Below are 12,603 nucleotides of genomic sequence, written 5' to 3'. Positions count from 1 at the left end.
AGCTAAGAGAACAAGACATTGCTTCGATAACAGAAGAGGCCACCTACTTGTCTGAGTTTTGGGGCACCCTGCCGCTGCTGTCCCTGCATCCTGTTATTTGAAGGCGTCTGCGGATTCTGCAAGTGTGGTCTAAACTGCTGCTGCATGGGTCCCGGCGGCTTTGGGTGTCCTGAAAGGTGGTGATGCTGATGCATTTGCTGCATGGGCGGTTGCATGGGACCCTAAACCAAGACAAAGCGTAATGATAGGAAATTGATGTGTTAATACAACTTTAAACTATCTTATAAAGGTGACAACAGGGCAAGGGCTAGTCGTATCTTATGAGATGGATATCCGTCTCCAACTCTGAACTGAATTCACAGCGTAGACATATTGTTTAGGGATAATTGTCTCCTTTAAGAAAAATGCAACCAGCAATGGCAAACAACCACATGGCAGACTTTATTGACCTTTACTGGCGCCATCATCGTGTAGAGGGTGTACAGCTACACCCAAAAGGCAGCTAGTTGGTTGTCCACTGTTAATTTTGTACAATATGTGCATAATAATTATACATAACGAAGTTAGAACACCAATATTCCATCCCTTTCTGATCTGTGACAACAGCTCTGAAGCTACCTCACTTAGTGATACAAAAGACAAGAAAATCCAAGACCTTCAATCCTGACAAAGCATGAAACGACTTTGAATCAATTGAGGTCTCACTGGATTCATAATTAAGTCTTACACAGATGTTGCTGTATACGGCCTACATAAAAGTATATTCATACAGGTAACGCCCATTTAAATTAATTTATGTGATTTATTGTAGTCTATAATCCAAAACATACCTGCATATTTGGAGGTGTATGAGACATAAAAGGCTGACCAGGGCCTGGCTGAAACTGCTGCCTTGGTGGAGTAAAATGTCTGTTTGTTGTGTTTTGATTAAACGGCGGGATTCCCATGTGTCCTGGAGATGGCATGTTCATTCGAACAGGACGTTCTCTTGAAAATCCTGGCTGGTTAAAGCCCGACTGTGATCCAGGGCCTGGTTGATTGAATCCTGGTTGAGGACCAGGTCCCTGTTGGTTAAAACCTTGCTGTGGTCCAGAACCTGGCTGGTTGAAGCCTGGTTGGTTAAATGGTGGCTGTGGGCCTGAATGGTTAAACCCTGGTTGGGGGCCCGGTTGATTAAAACCAGGCTGATTAAAGCCCGGTGGATGACCAGGCTGGTTAAAATTAGGTTGATGACCAGGCTGATTAAATCCAGGCTGAGGGCCAGGTTGATTAAAACCGGGTTGTGGACCAGGTGGGTTATAGCCAGGTTGATTAAAGCCTGGCTGTGGGCCGTGCTGGTTAAAGCCTGGCTGTGGGCCATGCTGGTTGAAGTTCGGTTGTGGCCCTGGTTGGTTAAACCTCGGTTGTGGCCCTGGTTGGTTAAACCCTTGCCCAGGTGGATTGAATGGAATCTGGTTCTGGTTGGGAACAGGGTGGTTGTTTAGAAGAGGAGGTGGTGGAATAGGTGGAGGATTCCTTTGATCGAAGACGTGGTGGTTTGGAAAACGAGGCTCTGCAAAAAAAAAAAAAAAAAGTTACAAGTCACCTGAGATGTTTAGGTTTAGGAAACACTTGCTAATTAGAATCAGTGTGGCATGGACCACCATTAAGAGACTGACAACACATTCAGGGGTCATTTGAAGAGGGCTATGCTCCAGCTCACACTTCGATACTGATGAAGCAGGTCAAGGTGGGTGTATCAGGCTCAAGCCGAAATTCATTCGTAACCTACTTTAACAGAATTCAGCCAACGGTGCAAGTTTTAATATGCACCTTACGCTGTTTCTACTTCAACGAGAGGATGAACTCATTAACAGCCACCCTCATACACAACACTGGGGGACACCGTTCTCTTTGGCATGTAAATTTACTGTGCGTCATACAATTAATATACATACTATATTATCAGCACTTCAAAACATATCTACCTCCACTATATATTAAAGTTACAACCTTGAGGCCTTATTTAACATGAACGCAGAAGTAGTCTCAAGCTTAAAACGTGCAAGAACAGGACGAAGATATAGATAACTGCATCAGGTTCAGGTCTTAATAAATGTAGCCTTCTTGTATCAAGTAAATGCCATTAAACCAGAGAATCTATAAACACCGATGTGATTAATCAGTCCTCCCAAGCCTTCACTTCATTCATCTTACTGGCAGTGACATTTGAAGTTAAAAGGTCATGCACAAATATGCTCATGTCATGTCCACTACTAATAAGTATATGATTCTACATATAAATCGTGCAAATATTACAGGTGTTACACTACAGCTACCGCAATGGGTCCCCAAGCAGCCCACTAGGCAGCCACATTTGTAGTGTTTTTCAGTAGGTCATCAATAGATGACAATATTTCTTACCTCCGTTTTAAACCGGGATACAATTCTCCGCTACGGGAGTAATACAGGTTACGGACAATGACACTTATTAATTACCTTCATTTGAAAAAAATTCAAGCCTCAAAAAAAAAAACCCTTAAACATTTGTTTCTACTTTCTGGAGCATGGGGTTCCCGACTGGAACCCACGTTCATTAAATCATTTCTATACGGACGAGTAGCGCGGCGTCAAATACCTCCCATGAAGAACGGCTCCCTCTCGGGTTGAGGCGGTGGATTTCTCCAAGGCTCTTGAAGTCGGGGGGGTTGGTTAAAGTTTCCTGGAACGGGACTCTGGATGTGCTGAAATTCTGGAGGGCCCTAGCAAAAACAAATATATTTTAAGGTTGGGGGGGGTGAAAGAGTGACTACAATCAAGAAAAAGTTTGGATCAATAGAGTGCGTGACCGAGTGTTATGAGAAACTTTGTTACATTCGTTTTTTTTGCCAAGTTAATTTGCTTTGTGGATAAAGCGGATTGTCGTGTGGCCCCAAGTCTTTACAGAGCTACAAATTCCCCATTAAGCGTGGCTTTTACGCAGCCAATAAGCCGTCCATCCCACCTTCTCAACAACACAAGAAAACGATAACCTTAATCCTTTTAGAAGAATTAGACATTTTTTTCGGTTTCTTTTATCCCCTTAAATATCCATCTAGTTAAGAAATTAACATTCTCTCGCACACAATCACTACACAAATTATACATTGCAGCCTCTCATCTCCGGTTAATTACATGATGCTATCTGTAATAATCTATTGAAGAATGGTTGATAACTTGGGCAAAGCAGAGAATGGAAGGAAACTTAGCATAATTTGCTTAGTACCAAGTTAATCTTAAAAAAAAAGGGGAGAAACTGAATAGAGAGGATCTAGCAGCTATTATGCTACTTATCAGCCGTATAAGAAAGGGTCACACATACTTTCATTGGACTAATTAAATACGCTAAAGTCTCATGAATCTTTCAATAAATTACTTCCAATGACTACACCATGTTTTCATTTATTAATTTAACTTTGTATGCAAGTGTTTTATTAGAATCCTAATGATTGTCGAGCAGGGTCAATCAGACAATGGAGAGAGGGCAGAGAGATTAGCTGCCAATACAGCCGGGTTCGCACATTCAATTCGGAGCATTAAACACTCAATATCCGCGTGTCGCGACTCTCAAGTTAATTTAAAAAGTTTGTTTTTTCCCGAACTATTGTCCGTGTATCGCATACTGTGCTTGTAGGAAATTGTGCGCTCGGCGCGGTCTCTAAATTGCCCAGAAACAGCGTTCGAAAGCCAAATATAAGGCTAGACTACGAAAAATAACCAGTGGGAAAGTATTTTTCTAATTAAAATTCTGTATTAGAGGACCGGGTGTTAATCTGTGAATATTAGGTTGTTGGAAGGCTTTTGTTCTTTTGAAACAAGCCCTTTAAAAAGGCTTATTAGCCAGTTCAAAATACCTATTTATCCATTGTCGCCCCAATTTTTAGAATAGAATACAGATTTTATACCAGAAAAAAAGAAAAAAAAAAAAGAAAACCAAACATTTTGTGCTGACAAATCTAGATTTCTGTAGCCGAGGAGAAGATTGTGTGCACCAGCATCGATTTGTTTAGAAGCCAAGGGATCCATCAAGACTACATCTCCAAAGCCCACTGCGTCTGGCCTATCCTGTGGCTAAAGTACAAACTCGAGCCGTGAATAGAAGAGAATGGTCACCTTCCTTAAGACACATTCTGGTAACAAAGGGCAATCGCAAAAGGTTACGATGCACACTGAGTCATGAAAATGCTGGTAAAGTGTAACATACACACTGATTAGAGGAATCTTAAGCTCAAGCTAAATTTTAGATCCATTTATTATATAAAAAAAATTGCAACTCAAGGGAACGCAACACATGAAATGCCTTCAAGATAAAGACACGTTCAATGACATCTCCTGCATGATTCGTTTGCCGAGGGACCTCATGAGGGGTGGCAGGTGTGATGCCGCCATCCTAGGTTACTCCTTCACTCTTAATGTGATCGGATTTATTCAGTAATTAACCAGAAGTGAGGAGCTGGGACAGCGTTAACCATTTCTGTTGTACTTTTTTGAGCTCCACAGCCAGGGCGGGATGCTAATACTGCCAGCTACTCTATTTTTACTCTATTGTATGGCCCTTTATGGAGAATTTTTTTATATATATTTTGTTTAAAATATAAATTTGATATAAACCTATTTTCTCAAGCTACTGGAGAATACATCACTAAAACAAATTCTACAAAACACACCACGATTCCTCCCCAATTTACAACAGCCAAAAATGTTGAACACCATGTTGCATAAATGGACAAATACAGGGAAAACAGAAGCGGTGTATCTTGACAGAAGAATCAATATAGTGATAACGGATTGTGTTATTTGCGATATGCAAAGGATCCCAGTATTTCAAGACTGTTCCCAACAGCAGGCAATGCCAATAGCAGAAGGGAGCTCACTGATATGATTAAATGTGATGGTATGATAATGTATGGTAATTGTAATTAATCAGAGACCCACAAGCAAACGGAGGACGCCGAGTATTATGTAAGCAGAATTTTAAGCTGCATCCACTACTAGCCCGGCGAGGTTGGACAGCTGGAGGATCTCTTGCTGCATCTGTTCGCTGCTACATATACATCAGATACGACAAAACGCCCCGTGTCTCAGCACTGCTTTAAATGGGATAATCAGACCCTAAATGGGAAGTGTGAAATCGGGATGCGTATGAATTTCATAAGAATCCAGAAGAAATTGTCTTTAGCGCTTGCTCCATAAACACATCAAAAACAGGCACTGCTTTCATTCAGGGGTAATTTCCATGAAATGTCATATCTAGGCTCAAGCAGGCAATGTCACTCAACACCTGGTACCCACGGCCATTGATGAGCACAGAACATGGCGGTAAGCAAGTCAGGAGACTGATAGATATATATATATAGAAAGGTAAGCAAGGTAATAAATACATTAATCAATCGAGCCCAAGTCAACCATCTGACAATCAAGTTATGGATTATAACACCGTCATGTAATACGGCTGTTGGGAGACGGTGATGAGTTTTCTCTCCATAATCTACGTCACCAGTTAAAAGGAATCTCTCAAAATGTCTGCAGATTAGATAAGTAATACCAATTCTCAGCTCAACAGACATGTCTGTTTTCTTTAACCACTCATGTTATTTAATTCTCTATGAGGGTTCGTTTTCATCCCCTACCAACCATCATTAAATCCCTGGAAGCTTACGTTGCCGTGCATTAACAGATGGCTATGCCAACTAAAATTAATGGGAAAACCATGAGAATGCTTTAAAGGGTATGAAGAAAATACAGCCAAGAATAAAGGAGACGTATGCTATTCTCTGGAGCCTCTTCATAGACAAGTTCAGCTACAGACAGACCTATATCAAGAATTGACCAACACTGATCTATAAGCTGTGTGCTTTTGCCTGAAGACCACCTACAGAACTGTTAAAGTAGATGGAAATAAGAATAGTGGAGTGCAGAGTGGCGTAAAACCAGGGTATTAAAGGGACAAGTAATCTCAGTCCAAAAATCAGCTCTATTAAAAATGAGTGTGATACTTATTGGGGACAGCGAAAAAGATTTATATTATATGGAAAACACTATGGTGTTTTTCTCTTATATGTGAAACTCTGATTCTGGTCAAGATATTAACCTGATTTGAGAAGAAAAACACTCCATAAACACCAATTGACCGCACATAAGTATACATTTTTATTATAAATTTAAAGTGACAGCGCTCCATTGTTTTTTCCTTTTCCTGTTTAATGGGATAAAGGTAATTCAAATGCTTGAGGGGTGGATAATGGTTCTTTAACATTTATCATAAGATAAAGGATTCATAATTCAATGACACTCATTGCCACATTTGCAATGTCGAAAAGCCAGTATATATATATATATATATATATATATATATATATATATCTCCCAAATAAAGCAATGTATACCTCTCAGGTGTCCAAAGACACCAAAACATTGTAATCATAATAAAATCCCTGCGTAATACAAACATATACTTGCACTTATATAGAATAAAACTGGACACTTACATGGACCCAAAACATCAACACTTTCACCCAATCAAGCTTCAAAATTTCAATATCTTTGTTCACACAGAGCACGGTTCCCTTGGTGTAAGCTGCCGCGATGTATAATGTTATTAAACCATTTCAAACCCACATCGAAAACCCCCTGAGATTTTGGCAAGCACACCATACACAGTCTCTACCAGTGTGTTAGCGTATGGGACAATGTACCCTAAGTTTTAACATGGAACAGCATGTGGTACTTACTTGAAATCTAGGTGGTCCTACAGGAGGACGAGGTTGGTTCGGTACCGGTAACACGGGCACTAAGACATACAAGAATTAAGACTATTAGTTTCTGAGAGGCTAAGAGTGATACAATTTTCACCATAGTCCATACTAGAGGTGCTAACACAACACAGCTATAGCCAAGAACATGTCAGGGCATTGACTATACTTATACTTCAGCCAAAGAGACATTGTAGCAGCGGTAATAAACTTTACTCTTGAGATAAACCAGGCTAACTTTACTTAGCTGTTTGCACAATCACTCTCTTAAGAGACAAAGGGAGGAAAAAAAAAAAAAAAAAAACTCCTCGACTTGACTGCCAACGCATACTTCAGGCGATCCAAGCGCACAGCAGGCTGCTTTACGGTTGCAGACTGGCTCTGCAGTGAACAGCGGATAGAAGGCATGCAGGAGGAAGCGCGCATCAGGAGAGAAGGCAAGGTTTTTTTTCTTAATCTCTTATGAGAAAAATTGTGCAAACCTTTAGTAATATACATATATATAATTGAACAATAAAAACAAAATGTAGAACTGGCTATGAGTACCTCCAACGTAGAATGAATGGATACATCTTAAGCTACAATATTACTTTATACAAAAACATTAGCAGTACACTTTTTGGCTTTACATATTTTGTTCAATTTTAAGATGTGTTACCACAAACGCTCACCTTGGACAGGGGTCACATTTCCTTTGAAATGAGGATTTATATGTATGTTTTTTGGTTGCTGAGGAGATGCCAGGAGAGCATTCCCACCATGCCGGGACTTCTCCTGCTGTGGACTAGAGGACATGCCATCGCAGGAAGGATTCCGGGGACGCTGCATTGGAAGGAGAGGCTGGATTTGGTGCTGCTGCATCAGACTTCGAATGGGCTGCTAAGAAATAGAAAATGTATATTTATATGAAAAGTTTAACAAAAAAAAAAAAAAAAAAATGCAGATTTTTTTTTTTAAATATACAACTCATTTTATTCAATATTATATGCAAACATAGGGAAATTACATTGTGTAGAACTTTTTAATAGTTGATTAACATGCAGAAAGCATGAGGACCAGCAGGGATTGTCTATCCAAGTAGCCGTCAACCACCTGACCTCCAGCAGGTAGTAAATATATGAAGACAAATAAACCCATTTCAAATTAAAAATAACTCAGTCTCATAGTCTAGGGCATGTGGAAAGTTTGTAATTAAGAGAATAGGACACAGTCATGTCTCCAAGAGGTTAGATGAGTAAAGGGTAGTAGTCCGACACCCTCCGGGGGTTTGCTTATGTGTCTTATACAATCAGGGGACTGTTCTGCAAGAGTCTGTTACAATATCACAAAGTGTACGTGAATTTCGTTTTTATCCTGAGCTTAAGGTGTTATCTAGTTAATAAAGGAATCCAGCTCAAATCCAGAAAGACTTTTGGCTCTCTATCCAAGCTAGTGTCCAGCCAGTCTATCCTTAAAACGTATAGCAATTTAGTCTTTAATAAAGCTATGGTCGGAGGCACAGGCGGGTTCCATTAATGCAAAAGTGCTTTCCTCGCTACATCCAGGAATATTCTAAGCTGTGATTTATTACCATTATAGGCCTCACTGACGATGCCCAAAACTGCCAGCGGAGTGTACATTTCCAAAATTGCTATATTCATTCACTGCCAAAGGCAGTGAAACAGATTTGCATTAGCGGCATGGCATTTCAAACCGTTTGAGTCGTGCCACACTGCGAAAAGACATGAGTGAGAAAATGTATGATTTTGCAATATCAGGTCTCTGTATAGGGCTGTTGAGATCGCCTTACAGAAAGTGTATGCTGTGTCAAGGATGCCAGAGCTGTATGGATGGCGTATGACGTGACCAATGGTGCACCCTCCAAAAAAGCTGGCAAATAATCAAAGATGACATCTAGTGTATTTACTCCCTGCACTGATCAAGCAGAGAAAGGGTAAGTGAACTTGCGGATATTCAACATATGTGAACAATAGTAGAGAAACGAACACGATTGCCACGCATAGATCCACGTTATAATTATAACTATCTGTATGTGCTAAGCATCACATACCCCTTGGGGTGGCCTTCCATGAGGGTGCTCCCTCATGTTTCTTCGGTCCTGGTTCTCATGTCTGTGATCGAGCATTCCTCTGGGCATAGTGTTGTTTCCTCCACGCCTTCCACCTCTTCTCGATCCGTATCGCCCTTGCTTTCGCTGCCGTTCCATTTCCTCAAACTCCATTAGGGACGCCTTCGCTTCAGCGGAGAGTTCTGCAGAAATTGTATAAAACCAGAGGACTAAGAGATGTGCCAAAGTGTGGCATATTATACAGCCTTTTACTTCACAGCAATAATGTTTTTTACATACAGTCTGTAACCCCCCCGCCCAAGTGTTTTAAGAGTATCAAAATTGCAAAATGTAATGTTTGAGAAAAAGCGACAGATCCACACGAAGATCTTCTAGTTCACGGACTGGACATTGCATATAAACAGCTAAAAGCAGTGTCTGCATCAGAATAGACAAACCTCAACTTATCAAGTATCAAAGTGGGTCACATAAAAACCATTGCCATTAATATTGAATAAAAATTGCAAATATGTAGCTTAAATATACTTAAAAAGTCACTCATCTGAACTTTCTGCGATTTCTCATTTGTTGACACCGTTTACCAAATAGGCTAAGAAATGTTTTAAAAGCCCTTAAAATACTAGGGTGCAATCAGTTATGTAAACATTATTTTGGGGGCTTTTCTAGCCATTTTAAAAAGTCACCCGACGGTTTATAAAGGAGGTGGTACAGGAAGACTGAGTGTTTGCCCTTTATATTTGAAATAATGAACTGTGTGACTATCTTAATACGCATCCTTCAAATGAAAAATACAGCGCTATAAATTGAAGTGGCAGCCCTGATGAAGCAACTGTCTTTCTCTATGATGCCAATCAGTGGCAGGAAGGTGCTCTCATTGAAGTCAATGGCAGCACTTTCCACACCAGAACACCAGGGTCCGAACAGTCGCCTGCACGCAGCGCTCATCCAAGCCATCGCTGGAGCCAATTGCCGAGTCCCCCACGTGTTTGCAAAACAGACCACGCAAAAATGTAAAGGGACCATGCAGCTGTCACATGCATATGCTGGCTGGAGTGTTCCTTTAAAGGATAACTGAGTTTTCTTCACCATACAAAACAGAAAGGTTGATTACACAGGTTTTTTTTTTTTTTTTTTTTTTTAGACGCTTATTAATAAAAGGTCCAACTCAGGGCACTGGGACCTGTTCTTTAGACACAGCAGAGGTCTATAGGATATATACAGCACAGCTGATCAACTGATCAGCAAATAGAATAGATCACAATCGCTAATATAATTTCTGAAGACCCATGCTTTAACTGCTGGACATCTGCTCTTTGTTAAAAAGGTCCAAACACGATGTACTTCACACAGAGGACTCCAATAAACATTAACTAATTATTCTCATTTATATAGCGCCAACAATTTACACAGCGCTTCATACAATACATATATTCCAGGGGTATGACAAAACTGGAACTGACAGACTAAGACAAACCGATACATTAGGTAAAAAAGGCCCTGCTCTTTGACCTCTCCGCTGGATCTTCCATTTATCGTGGTCATATTCGCAGTTAATGCAGTGAATCAGCAATTATTTTTCGACTGGCTCAAAGTGTCAAGATTAATTTGACCATCCCCCGTAATAAAATGGTTTCAAATGACATCTTTAATCAGCACATAAAAACACTCCTCTCCAATAGAGACAAGCTGTCACAAAAGGTCACCTAAATCTGACAGGACGGAAATTATGTTTTTAACTTCAACGGAAATGTTAATTCTTTAAGTGTCTTCACTCCTATATCTTTCAAAAATAAATAAATGCCTGAAATATACAAGGTATAATAACCACGTTCGTTTTTACATATAGTTCAAAAAAAGGCAGACTCCTAATTAACGGCTTCAATTATTTCTATAAGTGAGTGGAGAGTTATGTACCATGAGCCGGCGCTTCCACTCCTACTGGCATTTAATGGATTTACCCCATATATAAGCAATGAATAGTAGGGGATCCCTAAGATTAAACAAAAAATTAGGAAAGGGGGGAATTTGAGTACTTAATGCTCATGCATTTTTGCCGTCAGCAACGACAAGTGATCTGATCACGTTTTCTAGCGTTTCTCTTAGACCACAAAACTATTGATAATTTAATATTAGCATTTTCTATTCTAAATTATTTAAGGTGTCCAATCAGAAAAATGGCCCCAAAGAAAGTTTGAGGCAGTCTGTAACAAAAATGTAGTTTATTTATAATTTCCATGCAATAGACACACTATTCCTGCATATGATACACCTACTGCTTATAGAACTGAGTAATTCGTCCTCCCGCCCAACTAATAAAAACAAGATGTGATTTTAAACATAATTTAAACATACAAAACTGCGTGAAAAGACTGGATGTCTGAAAATCAGAATATATTACATACAAACGTAAAGGAGTTTACTACACCACACAAAGAAACCGTTGAATGAAGATCTCTTGTTCCTACTCAATAGATTTATTACATTTACAGGCAGTTTATAGAGTGTGTTCTTACCGAGTGTTTCTGGAATATTTCTTCTTTCTCTGGTTACGTCAGAGAGTCGAATGATGGTCCCCTCTTTACGCTCTGTTTTGAAGCGTATTCGACTATCACCTTCTTCTTCATCTTCCTCTTCATCCGACTCCTCTTTGATTTCAGATGGAAACTCTTGTGATTCGTTAATCTACAGACATTCAGATTAAGTAATACTTTGTCTCAGGTAAATATGTCCGTAAAAGTATAAAAACACAACCTTCACAAACTGCCCTGGTTTTGCAGTTTCTATATATTAATGTCACGAGGATGACCCATAAAAGTTGTCATCTAGCTAACAAGCCTTGATTAAGAACCAACAGTGGCACCAACTCTATCTCAATGTGATTAAACCAGAATCTCAGGTACATAATAGCATAATATACAAGTCTCAAGGCATTCTATAACATTAGCACCCAAGCTGGTAGACGGTACCTCTTCAGCATCATTGGCAGTCTCTTGCATCTCTCCTGTCTCCTCCACCTCTGCCACGTGGTCCTCATTATCCTCCTCATAGTGAGGTTCCTCTTCCATTTGTTGCTTCTTGTATGACTGCAAATATTCATCCTCCTAATAAGAAAATAAAAAAAATAAAAACAATTGCCACCTAATTTCCATTTCAGGTAAATTCAAAGTCAAAGGGAAATACTACCTTCAGAATCAACAAGGACTTATTGGAGATATATATATATATATATATATATATATATAATCTTATTTGCGGTTGGCACAAGGAACATAAAATAGAGCTGTTACACAATGTATTAATAGAAGTCTATCTCTAAATAATACCTTTAGTATTTAATATCCTTGAGATACACAGCCTGGCCGCTGATCCTTTGACAAGGAGATTTTCACCCAAATTATCATAAACTTTGGCAAGAACTTTAAAGGATCATAGGTCCGTGTTAGGGAAATTTTCTCAAGAAACTTTATATTTTACTTGTCAAATAAAGCACATGTCACCACTCAATTGATTCAGAATTTGTGGGGTTAAAAAAAAAAGAAAAAAAAAAATATAACAATGTAATTTCAATTTACCATAATAACCGAGTAATATGAGATAACCGATCTGGTGTCTGAATACATATATTTTTACATGACATAAAAATACATTAATACACATACAATAACAGAGCCAGCCATGGTGACTTGGCTACAAAGATAAGAGTGAATGGGTAGAAAATTAATCAGTATATGAGTTAACATGGTACTTTGCTTTTCTCGAGCTCCC

General features: G+C 39.4%; 1 protein-coding gene across 2 annotated transcripts in view; it reads right to left on the bottom strand.

The window, feature by feature from the left end:
- Nucleotides 1-12,603, bottom strand: part of RBM33 (RNA binding motif protein 33) — a 39,404-nt gene that overhangs the window by 18,352 nt on the left and 8,449 nt on the right. The window contains exons 6-13 of one of the 2 annotated variants that reach the window (XM_053466381.1): nt 11,805-11,939; nt 11,352-11,520; nt 8,821-9,020; nt 7,442-7,649; nt 6,750-6,808; nt 2,618-2,741; nt 831-1,552; nt 48-221 (exon numbers count right to left, since the gene is read on the bottom strand). In XM_053466381.1, the coding sequence (XP_053322356.1) occupies nt 48-221; nt 831-1,552; nt 2,618-2,741; nt 6,750-6,808; nt 7,442-7,649; nt 8,821-9,020; nt 11,352-11,520; nt 11,805-11,939 (1,791 nt within the window). The remainder of the gene's footprint in view (nt 1-47; nt 222-830; nt 1,553-2,617; nt 2,742-6,749; nt 6,809-7,441; nt 7,650-8,820; nt 9,021-11,351; nt 11,521-11,804; nt 11,940-12,603) is intronic. The other variant, XM_053466382.1, reaches the window with a different exon arrangement.

Source organism: Spea bombifrons, chromosome 5 (genome assembly GCF_027358695.1).
Source record: "Spea bombifrons isolate aSpeBom1 chromosome 5, aSpeBom1.2.pri, whole genome shotgun sequence".
In the NCBI taxonomy this organism is placed as follows: domain Eukaryota; kingdom Metazoa; phylum Chordata; class Amphibia; order Anura; family Pelobatidae; genus Spea; species Spea bombifrons.
This window is presented reverse-complemented; position numbering and strand designations above follow the sequence as displayed.